This window comes from Ranitomeya imitator, chromosome 2 (genome assembly GCF_032444005.1).
Source record: "Ranitomeya imitator isolate aRanImi1 chromosome 2, aRanImi1.pri, whole genome shotgun sequence".
Lineage (NCBI taxonomy): Eukaryota > Metazoa > Chordata > Amphibia > Anura > Dendrobatidae > Ranitomeya > Ranitomeya imitator.
This window is the reverse complement of record NC_091283.1, coordinates 2,114,975-2,128,918: the sequence shown is the minus strand read 5'-3', so window position 1 is coordinate 2,128,918 and position 13,944 is coordinate 2,114,975. Positions and strand designations below refer to the sequence as shown.

General features: G+C 42.7%; 1 protein-coding gene across 4 annotated transcripts in view; it reads right to left on the bottom strand.

Annotated features, from left to right (window-relative positions):
* The window catches only part of DIAPH2 (diaphanous related formin 2), a 1,874,941-nt gene that overhangs the window by 1,207,459 nt on the left and 653,538 nt on the right, over positions 1-13,944 (bottom strand). For all 4 annotated transcript variants that reach the window (XM_069746079.1, XM_069746080.1, XM_069746081.1 and 1 more), the window contains one exon: positions 1,276-1,390. In XM_069746079.1, the coding sequence (XP_069602180.1) occupies positions 1,276-1,390 (115 nt within the window). The remainder of the gene's footprint in view (positions 1-1,275; positions 1,391-13,944) is intronic.

Genomic DNA, 13,944 nt, shown 5'->3' with positions numbered 1-13,944 from the left:
TTTTGTGGTGATACTACTATGTATTTATATTCATGTCCTATACCTCTCTTTTAAAGGTTTTGTATAAATAAAAGTTGGTCTTTTTTACAATTGACTATATGCTCCTATTTCTCCATTTTTTTCATATTTGATATTTGGAGCGTTTATACTGGATCTGGGGGATCATTGTGTATACGTGTTCTTTCTTTTTCCCAGATCCTGGCTATTATGTATTTGGCATTCTGGTTGATAACAACTTAACCATGTTTAATTCTACAGATAAATCATACATGCAGTTAGTATTGGGAATGGATATGAGTGGGGTACTTATCCAGCATAGATATCCTGGAACCTCTACGCGTTTCGCCTGACGGCTCCTCAGGAGGTTAGATGAATAGATGCTGCATGGCCATGGTCTCCTAGGGCTAGCCATGGTGGAGCGGGGGCGCCATATCTGCTGACAAGTAGGGTGCCAACCTCCGCTGATAGGTAGGGCGCAGCAGAGGTACAGTTTAGTGAGAGGGGCTCTCATCAGTTCTATGATAAACATTATCTATATCGAGCAAGGCATTTCATTCCCTTTCCCTGGTCGGACATATATACATATATAGATGCCGCATGTTTTCCTGACCTACACTATGGGGTACTTTACCGGTCGGCCAACACAGGACAATAGGGTCAGTCGTTAGTGAGCGGGGGCGTCATTCTCGTGTGGGTTGATATAGGGTGCCAACCTTCGCAGCCAGGCAGGCACACAGACCAGGGTTCATATCTAGGTTTAATTTCAGTGTGAACTTTTTTTGTGTGTGGTGTTTGTAAGTGTTGTATGTCTCGTTTTAAAAAGCTTGCATTAAAAGTTATATTTTATCCTTTTTTTTCCCATGTTAGCGCTTATTCCAATACCCCCTATGTCTAGATTTTACATTTCAATAAAGGATTGCCGCACTGTTTTACCCTCACCATGTGTCGCCTAAGTAGCGTTATGCCCACTGTAAAAGGAGAGCGGGCATTCGATGGGAAGATCCCTGGTCCATGCGGTTTTGGCTAACGAACAAGGGCGCCCCCTAACCCCGGTGTCTCAACACATAATAATTCTACACTAAGGTGGCTTTAAGACAATCCTACAAATTTACACATTTTGCACTTCTGTAGAGTAGGTGGATTCACATGATCATGGTGGAGACAGCATTATGGATCCTCCCTTGCCGAGTACTGATAGACATATTATATACTCCACATACATAGACATATATCCACACTTACATGAACTTATGCCAACATCTGCAGCTTTCTTACCTTTCTGATGTGTTGCAAAAGTCTGAGCCAATTTTGAAAACAGACCTGGGTATTCAAACTTTTCTTCTCGGGCCTTCACCCAAAAAGAAGCCTCTGCCAGCTCCTGCGCTTCCACCTGAAGAAGAGGAACGAGGTTACAATGCACAATGTATCGGATGGATATTCATTAGGGGGCGTCACCAACAAGGGGATTAGTGACAGGAGATATTGTCAGGCTCAGCTCTTGGCTTGGGGGTCTCCACAAGCCCCCGACTAAAAGTGCATGAGATGGTACCTGCCATTACAGCGCCCTGCAGCCACGAACTGGACACGGATAAAAAAGCCTCAGAAATCCTCTTCATCCTTAGATTGTTATTATTCACTTTTATAGCGCCATTTATTCCATGGCGCTTTACACGTGGAAGGGGCAATTATAGACAAGTACAGTAAATGTAAGCAAAACAAGGCACACACAAGTACAGGAGAGAGGACCCTGCCCGCGAGGGCTCACAGTCTACAGGGGATGGGTGAGGATACACTAGGAGAGGGTAGAGCTAGTTGCGTGGCGGTACAGCAGACTAAGGATCACTGCAGGTTGTAGGCTTGTCGAAAAAGGTGGGTCTTCAGGTTCTTTCTGAAGGTTTCCGTGGTAGGCGAGAGTCTGATGTGTTGGGGCAGAGAGTTCCAGAGTAGGGGGGAAGAATGGGAGAAGTCTTGGATGTGTGGGAACAAGAGATAAGAGGGGAGTAGAGAAGGAGATCTTGAGAGGATCAAGGTTGCGTGTGGGTAAGTACCGGGAGACCATGTCACAGATGTATGGAGGAGACAGGTTGTGGATGGCTCTGTATGTCATAGAAAGGGTTTTGAACTGGAGCCTCTGGACAATAGGAAGCCAGTGAAGGGCTTGGCAGAAAGGGGAGGCTGGAGAATAACAGGGAGACAGGTGGATTAATCGGGATTAATCGGTTGTAGCATGATTGGAGTGGTGCCAGAGGGCTAGAGAGGAGACCAGAGAGTAGGAGGTTGCAGTAGTCGAGGCGGGAGATGATAAGGGCGTGCACTAGTGTTTTGTTGGTTTCATGGTCAAGGAATGCACGGATCCGGGAAATGTTTTGAGTTGGAGTCAGTAGGAGGAAGCAAGGGCTTGGATACATAGCTTGAAAGAGAGGGCAGAGTCGAGGATCACCCCGAGGCACCGAGCATGTGGGACTGGGGAAAGTGAGCAGCCATTGACATTGATGCATAGGTCTCGTGGAGAGGCAGAGTGAGGTAGGGGAAAGATGATGAATTATGTTTTGTCCTTGTTCAGTTTTATAAAGTGAGCAGAAAAGAAAGCTGAAATAGCAGACATACAGTGTGGGATTTTGTTGAGTAAGAAGGTGATGTCAGGTCCAGATAGGTAGATCTGCGTGTCGTTGGCATAGAGATGATACTGCAAAACGTTGGATGCTATGAGCTGTTCCAGGCCGAAGGTGTAGATGGAGAAGAGTAGGAATCCTAGAACTGAGCCTTGGGGAACACCGACAGGGGGCGAGATGAGGAGGTGATGTGGTAGAGGGAGACACTGAATGTCCGGTCTGTTAGATATGATCAGATCCAGGATAGGGCCAAGTCTGTGATGCCAAGAGATGAGAGAATCTGTAGCAGGAGGGAGTGGTCCACTGTGTCAAAGGTAGAAGACAGGTCCAGGAGGAGGAGGACAGAGTAGTGTCGCTTGCTCTTGGTGGTTAGTAGGTCGTTGGTGAATTTAGTTAGGGCAGTTTCAGTTGAGTTATGTGGTCGGAAAAATTGTAAGCGGTCTAAGAGGGAGCAGGAGGAGAGGTGGGAGGACAGTTCAAGATGGACGTGTTGTTCCAGTAGTTTTGAGGCATAAGGGACGAGAGATATCGGGCGATAACTAGACACAGAGGATGGTTCAAGGGAGGGGTTTTTGAGGATCGGTGTGATCGAGGCATGTTTGAAGGATAATGGGAAGACGCCATTTATAAGTGTCCCAATATTCTAACATTTTCATTTCTTATTATCTTTACTCCAATCCAAACACTCCTGTGAGTGTTGGGAAGCGATGGCTTGGTAGCAACTTTCAGAGAATGCGCCATGTTATAAGGCCTTTATTTGAGGCTATAACCTTTCATGGCTGCCGTTACATACTTTAGGGCTACATAACTGAGTTTCCATTCAAGAACTGGAGAAGGATTGATCTCATTTTTTTCCATTTTGGTGACAGCTGATCAGTGATTGACAAGAGACGACGACGCAGTACCTAAAGGTTCTGGAATGAGAGTTACAACGTGGAGTAACAAACTCCAGAAATAGTTTTAAGAATGAGGCGTGTGAAGTAACACAGTCACAGGTTCTAACATGAAACTTGTTTCTTACCGGTCTCCTGATGAACGTCCGAGTCTAAAATGATCTGTTACTTTGCTACGGTGGTTTGGGCAGAAATGACCTAAATATACCATCCCAATCTCTAAGTCCTACATGAATATTACCTCAATGGCTACCGGCAGTTTAGGACCACGATTCTCACACAGCCGAGTCATTTCATCTGAAGCAAGTGCAGATCTACATCTACACTATGAAAAAGAATAAGAAAAAGAAAAACTGTAGGGTGCAGTCCTCAGATTATCTCTGGACTAGAGGACAATCCAGGCTCAAAACGCATTCCCTCCTGTCTGGAATCCTGAGTATTCTGCCCTGACAACCCAATATTACTTCTTGCCTCTAATACAGAGGCGTCTTTTCAACCAAACGTAGCAGGACATTTTCTCCACTTTCCCTTTTAGACGATATTGCTATGTACTATGACACAATGTATAAAGTGTTCATTCGCTGGAACTCAGAGGCCAAGGTGGGATGAAGCTGACAACGAGACAAGAAGCTTCACCAGTAAAATGAAGACTCTGCATGATTTCATGGTATCGACAGAAAATTTTTAACCAGAGACCATAGAAGTCTGCACTGGTGACTTCCTCACATATCTCTTGGTCTTAAATGTAATAGTTCTTCATTAATGAGTACATGTCATTACATTTAGTGATAGAATATCCGGTCTATTAACACCATTTTTCACGAATGTTCATTAAATGACCCAAGGACGACCTCGCTGGAGCAGACAGACATAAAATGTACAATTCTAGCATTAATTCTTTATGTCAGGTTTCCTCAAGGATTATTTCACATTTCTTAAATATATCTAAGCTGTATGGTAAATTAGATAGAGAATTGCACACATTATAGGTGTGAGAATAGGGTGAAAAGACATCTGGAAATGCAGAAATATTGGTGAGATATAGACTGCACTCACTGGCCTGGATCAACGACATATAACCGGAAAATGCAAAAATAGAGACAGTTCATAACAGACGATACCTAAACATCAACACTATATAAAATATAGAAGTAGACATACTGGGAGAGACACAAAAAGACAAGCTACAAGAGAGAAAAGAAGACAAGCTACAAGAGACAAAAGAAGACAAGCTACAATAGACAAAAGAAGACAAGCTAAAAGAGACAAAAGAAGACAAGCTACAAGAGACAACAGAAGACAAGCTACAGTAGACAAAAGAAGACAAGCTACAAGAGACAAAAGAAGACAAGCTACAAGAGGCAAAAGAAGACAAGCTACAAGAGACAAAAGAAGACAAGCTACAATAGACAAAGAAAGACAAGCTACAAGAGACAAAAGAAGACACGATACAATAGACAAAGGAAGACAAGCTACAAGAGACAAAAGAAGACAAGATACAATAGACAAAGGAAAACAAGCTACAAGAGACATAAGAAGACAAGCTACAAGAGACAAAAGAAGACTAGCTGCAAGAGACAAAAGAAGACAAGATACAAAGACAAAAGAAGACTAGCTACAAGAGACAAAAGAAGACAACCTACAAGAGACAAAAGAAGACAAGATACAAAGACAAAAGAAGACTAGCTACAAGAGACAAAAGAAGACAAGATACAATAGACAAAGGAAGACAAGCTACAAGACACAAAAGAAGACAAGCTACAAGAGACAAAAGAAGACAAGATACAAGAGACTAAAGAAGACAACCTACAAAAGACAAAAGAAGACAACGTACAAGAGACAAAAGAAGACAAGATACAAGAGACAAAAGAAGACTAGCTACAAGAGACAAAAGAAGACAAGATACAAGAGACAAAAGAAGACAAGATACAAGAGACAAAAGAAGACAACCTACAAGAGACAAAAGAAGACAAGATACAAGAGACTAAAGAAGACAACCTACAAAAGACAAAAGAAGACAACCTACAAGAGACAAAAGAAGACAACCTACAAGAGACAAAAGAAGACAAGATACAAGAGACAAAAGAAGACTAGCTACAAGAGACAAAAGAAGACAAGCTACAAGAGACAAAAGAAGACTAGCTACAAGAGACAAAAGAAGACAAGCTACAAGAGATAAAAGAAGACAAGCTACAAGAGACAAAAGAAGACTAGCTACAAGAGACAAAAGAAGACAAGATATAAGAGACAAAAGAAGACAAGATACAATAGACAAAGGAAGACAAGCTACAAGAGACAAAAGAAGACAAGATACAATAGACAAAGGAGGACAAGCTACAAGAGACAAAAGAAGACAAGATACAATAGACAAAGGAAGACAAGCTACAAGAGACAAAAGAAGACAAGATACAAGAGACAAAAGAAGACTAGCTACAAGAGACAAAAGAAGACAAGATACAAGAGACAAAAGAAGACAACCTACAAGAGACAAAAGAAGACAACCTACAAGAGACAAAAGAATACAAGATACAAAGACAAAAGAAGACTAGCTACAAGAGACAAAAGAAGACAAGATACAATAGACAAACGAAGACAAGCTCCAAGAGACAAAAGGAGACAAGCTACAAGAGACAAAAGACAAGCTACAAGAGACAAAAGAAGACTAGCTACAAGAGACAAAAGAAGACAAGATACAAGAGACAAAAGAAGACAACCTACAAGAGACAAAAGACAACCTACAAGAGAAAAAAGAAGACAAGATAAAAAGACAAAAGAAGACAAGCTACAAGAGACAAAAGAAGACAAGATACAATAGACAAAGGAAGACAAGCTACAAGAGACAAAAGAAGACATGCTACAAGAGACAAAAGAAGACTAGTTACAAGAGACAAAAGATGACAAGATACAAGAGACAAAAGAAGACAACCTACAAGAGACAAAAGACAACCTACAAGAGACAAAAGAAGACAAGATACAAAGACAAAAGAAGACAAGCTACAAGAGACAAAAGAAGACAAGATACAATAGACAAAGGAAGACAAGCTACAAGAGACAAAAGAAGACAATATACAATAGACAAAGGAAGACAAGCTACAAGAGACAAAAGAAGACAAGATACAAGAGACAAAAGAAGACAAGCTACAAGAGACAAAAGAAGACAAGCTACAAGAGACAAAAGAAGACAAGATACAAGAGACAAAAGAACACAAGATACAATAGACAAAGGAAGACAAGCTACAAGAGACAAAAGAAGACAAGCTACAAGAGACAAAAGAAGACATGCTACAAGAGACAAAAGAAGACAAGATACAATAGACAAAGGAGGACAAGCTACAAGAGACAAAAGAAGACAAGCTACAAGAGACAAAAGAAGACTAGCTACAAGAGACAAAAGAAGACAAGATACAAGAGACAAAAGAAGACAACCTACAAAAGACAAAAGAAGACAACCTACAAGAGACAAAAGAAGACAAGATACAAAGACAAAAGAAGACTAGCTAAAAAAGACAAAAGAAGACAAGATACAATAGACAAAGGAAGACAAGCTCCAAGAGACAAAAGAAGACAAGCTACAAGAGACAAAAGAAGACAAGCTACAAGAGACAAAAGAAGACTAGCTACAAGAGACAAAAGAAGACAAGATACAAGAGACAAAAGAAGACAACCTACAAGAGACAAAAGAAGACAAGCTACAAGAGACAAAAGAAGACAAGATACAAAGACAAAAGAAGACAAGCTACAAGAGACAAAAGAAGACAAGATACAATAGACAAAGGAAGACAAGCTCCAAGAGACAAAAGAAGACAAGCTCCAAGAGACAAAAGAAGACAAGCTACAAGAGACAAAAGAAGACTAGCTACAAGAGACAAAAGAAGACAAGATACAAGAGACAAAAGAAGACAACCTACAAGAGACAAAAGAAGACAACCTACAAGAGACAAAAGAAGACAAGATACAAAGACAAAAGAAGACAAGCTACAAGAGACAAAAGAAGACAAGATACAATAGACAAAGGAAGACAAGCTACAAGAGACAAAAGAAGACAAGATACAAGAGACAAAAGAAGACAAGATACAATAGACAAAGGAAGACAAGCTACAAGAGACAAAAGAAGACAAGCTACAAGAGACAAAAGAAGACAAGCTACAAGAAACAAAAGAAGACAAGCTACAAGAGACAAAAGAAGACAAGCTACAAGAGACAAAAGAAGACAAGACACAATAGACAAAGGAAGACAAGCTACAAGAGACAAAGGAAGACAAGACACAATAGACAAAGGAAGACAAGCTACAAGAGACAAAGGAAGACAAGCTACAAGAGACAAAAGAAGACAAGCTACAAGAGACAAAAGAAGACTAGCTACAAGAGACAAAAGAAGAAAAGACACAAGAGACAAAAGAAGACAAGCTACAAGAGACAAAAGAAGACAAGATACAAGAGACAAAAGAAGACAAGATACAATAGACAGAGGAAGACAAGCTACAAGAGACAAAAGAAGACAAGACACAATAGACAAAGGAAGACAAGCTACAAGAGACAAAGGAAGACAAGACACAATAGACAAAGGAAGACAAGCTACAAGAGACAAAGGAAGACAAGCTACAAGAGACAAAAGAAGACAAGCTACAAGAGACAAAAGAAGACTAGCTACAAGAGACAAAAGAAGAAAATACACAAGAGACAAAAGAAGACTAGCTACAAGAGACAAAGGAAGACAAGATACAAGAGACAAAAGAAGACAAGATACAATAGACAAAGGAAGACAAGCTACAAGAGACAAAAGAAGACAAGCTACAAGAGACAAAAGAAGACAAGCTACAAGAGACAAAAGAAGACAAGCTACAAGAGACAAAAGAAGACAAGATACAATAGACAAAGGAAGACAAGCTACAAGAGACAAAAGAAGACAAGCTACAAGAGACAAAATAAGACAAGATACAAGAGACAAAAGAAGACAAGATACAAGAGACAAAAGAAGACTAGCTACAAGAGACAAAAGAAGAAAAGATACAAGAGACAAAGGAAGACAAGATACAAGAGACAAAAGAAGACAAGCTACAAGAGACAAAAGAAGACAAGATACAATAGACAAAGGAAGACAAGCTACAAGAGACAAAAGAAGACAAGCTACAAGAGACAAAATAAGACAAGATACAAGAGACAAAATAAGACAAGATACAAGAGACAAAATAAGACAAGATACAAGAGACAAAAGAAGACTAGCTACAAGAGACAAAAGAAGAAAAGATACAAGAGACAAAGGAAGACAAGATACAAGAGACAAAAGAAGACAAGATACAAGAGACAAAAGTGAAGAAATAAAAGACTAAATTAGAAGATGTTGCAGAAGATAATAGAGGAAAAGAAGATGCAGAAGAAGGGATGATAACAGAGAACAAGATGATGCAGATGAAGAGAAGGATGATGGAGAAGATGACGGTGGAAAAGTAAAAAAAAAATTGGAGAAGAGGCTGTTGGGAAAAAGATGATTTTAGTGGAAAAGAAAAAGATGCAGAAGAAATTGGACCAGCCTATAGCAGGTGGAAGACAATCAATTATAAAGATAAAAAGACAAAATACTCCATACAGTATAATGGACCCCATATAATGTTCCATACAGAACAATAGGCCCCATATATTGCTCCATACAGAATAATGGCCCCATATAATGCTCCATACAGAATAAAAGGCCACTATATTGCTACATACAGAATAATGAGCCCCATATAATGCTGCATACAGTATAATGAGCCCCGTATATTGCTCCATGCAGAATAATGGGCCCGATTTATTGCTCTATACAGAATGGACCCCATATAATGCTCCATACAGAATAATAGGCCCCATATATTGCTCGACACAGAATAATATACCCCATATATTGCTCCATACAGAATAATGGACCCCATATATTGCTTGTCACGATAATATGAATATGCCATTTGTGAGTATATACCTAAAAGGTTCATGGTTTTCTGACACACGCTGTGGGCTTTTCCGACCCCCCCCTCTTTCCTCTGCCAAGAAAGCTCTGCAGGTGATGCGTCTGGTATCGAGTGCGTATCACCCACAGACCAATGGCTTGTGTGAGCGCTTCAACGGTACCCTCAAATAGATGCTACGCATGCTGGTTGAGACGCAAGGATGCGACTTGGAGCGGCACCGCTCACATCTGCTCTTCGTTTACCAAGAGGTTCCGCAGGCCTCGACGGGGTTCTCCCCCTTCGAGCACCTGTATGGCAGGTGAGTCTGGGGACCCCTTGGATTGGCAAGGGAATCCTGGAAAGAGGAGCCAAACCCTTCTGACGTGTCCACAGTGGAGTATGCCATGCGCTTCCATGACCTTGAAGCAGTTTGTACATGACTTCATGACGCAGGCTCAGGCTGATCGAAAGCACTGTTACGACCAGTACACTCAGAAGCGGACCTACAAGGTGGGTCAAAAGGTGTGGGTGCTGGTCCCCGTACCAAAGGATAAGCTTGAGGCAGCCTGGGAAGGCCCATACGTCATCCATCAAAAGCTCAACCCAATCACCTACGTGGTCATTCTTGACCACGCCCGGGGTAGGCGAGATGCCTTTCACGTCAATATGATGAAGGCTCATCACGAACGTGAAGCCTGCGTCCTACTGGTCTGCAGCCTGCCCGAAGACAGGGAGGAAGACCCCCTCCTGGACATGTTGGCCCAAGCCAAGGCGGGTGTGTCCATCAAGGATGTGGAGGTAAGCGCCTTGTTAACCGAACCCCAGTGGTTGCAGTTGCAGTCCACGCTGGAACCCTTCTGGGCCATGTTCTTCAACCGACCTGGAAGGACTGAGTTAGCGGTCCACAAGGTGGACTCCGGGAATCATGCACCACTAGGGAGAACACCCTATCGGATATCCGACGAGGTGTAGTAGGTTATGTGCCAGGAGATCGATGAGATATTACAGCTGGGGGTCATTCAACGGTCAAAGAACAAGTAGTTCTCGTGCCAAAGAAGGATCGGACCACCCGCTTCTGCGTGGACTACAGGGGCTCAATGTCACTAACGCGCACCCAATGCAGAGCATACAGGAGCTGCTTGAGTAGTTAGCTGGCGCAGAATAACTGACCATAGTGGATCTGAGTTGAGGATACTGGCAGATTCCCCTGAGCCCCGAAGAAGAAGAAGAAGTCCGCCTTTATCACACCCTTTGGACTGTAACAGTCCATGGTCATGCCATTCGGCATAAAGAATGCCCCAGCCACTTTCCAGTGGATGGTTAACCACCTGCTTAAGGGACTGGAGAAGTATGCAGTGGTGTACTTAAATGACATTGCCATATTCAGTTCCTCCTGGGATTAACACCTGCAGCATCTTCAGGAGGTGCTGAGGCGAATTCACCAAGCCAGTCTGACCATCAAACCAGTAAAGTGCCTGATGGACATGAGAGAGGTCCACTATCTGGGGCACTGGGAAGGTGGGGGCTCCATGAAGCCAAAGCATGGCAATGCAGACGGGTTGTCCCGCTGGGGCGAATCTGCTGAGGTGAGCATGGAGGAGTACTGAGAAGTTCTACCTCTGTAGCGCGGTCCAAAAAGGGGAGGTGTCACGATAATATGAATATGCCATGTTGTGAGTATATACTGTACCTAAAAGGTCCATGGTTTTCAGACACACGTTGTAGGCTTTTCCAACTCCCCTCTTTACTTTGCCTATTAAGCTCTGCTCTCTTAGCCTGCAGGCAACTCCCTCTCCCCTGCTATCACCTTGTAATGTGAGACAGGCCAGCACATTCACTGAAGAATTTTTATGGCTCGGTGCTGCGAAAGCCGGTCTCCCTAAACCCCACATTCCTTTTCCCGTCTAATACCAGCCAAGACTGTTACAGAAACTGCATGGGACTCTATTGCTATTTTAAAGTTATGTATACTGGCACTGATCTGGGCTAGAGATAAAAGGATTATATATTCCGGATGTCCATCAAGAGATCTATAGCTCACTGAAATCGCTAGGAGCTAAACCCAAGGAGTTGCAAGGAGTGGATTTCTCCGGAAGCGGGTCATGTATCTATGCCGTGTTTATACTTACAAGAACCCCCCTGATGTGGGGAACATCCTGATAATTGTGTTGTTCTCATATGAGGTTCATACAGCGAGTTATGTATAGAAATGGTTTGTTTAAACTCCAAGTAAAGGGAGGATTCAGCCTCTGAGTGAGGTCACCACAGGGGGAGTGCCTTGGTTTTGGTCTGGGAGATAAGTGAGTGAGACAGCAGTCTTCATTGTCTTTGTCCTGGGTCTAGATGTGTGTCCCTCCCCCACAGCAGATGGTCAACCATGAGATGAAATCATATGAACGAAATGTAAGTGTTTTTTTCAACTTTAATCCCATTTTATTTGTAATTGTACTGTACATACAATACTTTTCTTTTTATAATATCTTTTTATACTTCTGTAAACACTGCCCACCTTTTTTGGAGTAAAATATATAAAATTACTAGCTTTGTATCTTTTTGCTCTATAACATACAGCCACCTTTGAAGTGAATTACGCTACTAATCTGTGTTGGCTCCGGACCCATTATTAACTAAGAAACTGGTGCTGGTTGCAGCGGATTTGTCCTGTGTGTTTGGGAGGCTTTGTAGTGACGGCGGCGTTGATAATTATTGTTCCCGCCTGAGAGTGAGTAGTTATATCAACCCTTGCTGCAGTGTGCCCATTAGCCAGTACAAAGTAAGGCAGCATTTCTGGTGACTAATTATCCTAGGTGCAGTACCCGGTCTGACCTGAGGGTAAGGGGGGAGCCAGAGAGTTTGAAGTTCCAAACCGGAACAGGGAAGTGGGATATAGATAAATCCCCTTCAAAAAGGAACCAGGGGGAACCAAACAACCCCGGTTCATGACAAATTGGTGTGAGTGGTGGGGAAGATAAGGGTATCCTCCCCTTGAACCGTGACATTGCTCCATACAGAATAATGTACCCCATATAATGCTCCATACAGAATGGACCCATATAATGCTCCATACAGGATAATAGGCCCCATATAATGCTCCATACAGAATAATAGACCCCATATATTGCTCCATACAGAATAATGTACCTCATATAATGCTCCATACAGAATTATTATTATTTATTATTATTTATGTGGCACCATTAATTCCATGGTGCTGTACACGAGAAGGGGTTACATCAAAGTACAAATATCACTTACAGTAAACAAAACTAACAATCACAGACTGGTACAGAGGGAAGAGGACCCTGCCCCTGGGGGCTTACATTCTACAGGATTATGGGGAAGGAGACAGTAGGTCGGGGGTTGCAGTAGCTCCAGTGGTGTTGAGGTGGCCATGTGGCCATTGCAGGTTGTAAGCTTCTTTGAAGAGATAGGTTTTCAGGTTTCGTTTGAAGGATCCAAATGTGGTGGATAACGGGACATCTTGGGGCACAGAATTTCAGAGGATGGGGGATATTCGGGAGAAGTCTTGGAGGCGATCGGGTGAGGAGCGAATAAACGTGGAGGAGAGAAGGAGGTCTTGGGAGGACCGGAGATTACGTGAGGGAAGATAGTGAGAGATTAGTTTGGAAATATACGGAGGAGAAAGGTTATGGATGGCTTTGTAGGTCAGTGTTAGTAGTTTAAACTGGATACACTGGGAAATTGGGAGCCAGTGAAGGGATTTTCAAAGAGGGGAAGCAGGATTGTAGCGAGGAGAGAGATTAATTAGTCGGGCAGCAGAGTTAAGGACGGACTGGAGGGGTGTGAGAATGTTAGAAGGTAGGCCAAAGAGGAGGATGTTGCAGTAGTCAAGGCGGGGAATGATTAGGGCATGCACGAGCATTTTGGTAGAGTGAAGGTTGAGGAAAGGACGAATTCTGGAAATATTTTTTAGCTGGAGGCGACAGGAGGTGGCGAGAGCTTGGATGTGCGGTTTGAAGGACAGGGCAGAGTCAAGGGTTACTCCGCGGCAGCGGATTTTGGGGACATGAGAAAGTGTGATTTCATTTTGATAGATAGATCAGGTAGGGAAGATATGTGAGATGGAGGAAAGATAATTAGTTCAGATTTGTCCACATTGAGCTTGAGGAAGCGAGAGGAGAAGAAGGAAGATATGGCTGATAGACACTCTGGGATTCTGGAGAGCAGAGAGGTGACTTCTGGGCCAGAGAGGTAGATCTGAGTGTCATCGGCATATAGATGGTACTAGAAGCCATAGGACCTTATGAGTTGTTGAGTTGTCCCAGGCCAAGTGTGTAGATTGAGAAGAGTAAGGGTCCTAGAACAGAGCCTTCAGGGACACCAACAGAGAGGGCGAGATGAAGAGGTAGTGTGGGAGTAGGAAACGCTAAATGTGTGGTTGGCAAGGTATGAGGAGATCCGGGATAGGGCAAGGTCTTTGACACCAAAGGAAGAGAGGATCTGTAGTACGAGGCAGTGGTCAACTGTGTCGAAGGCAGAGGACAGGTCTAGGAG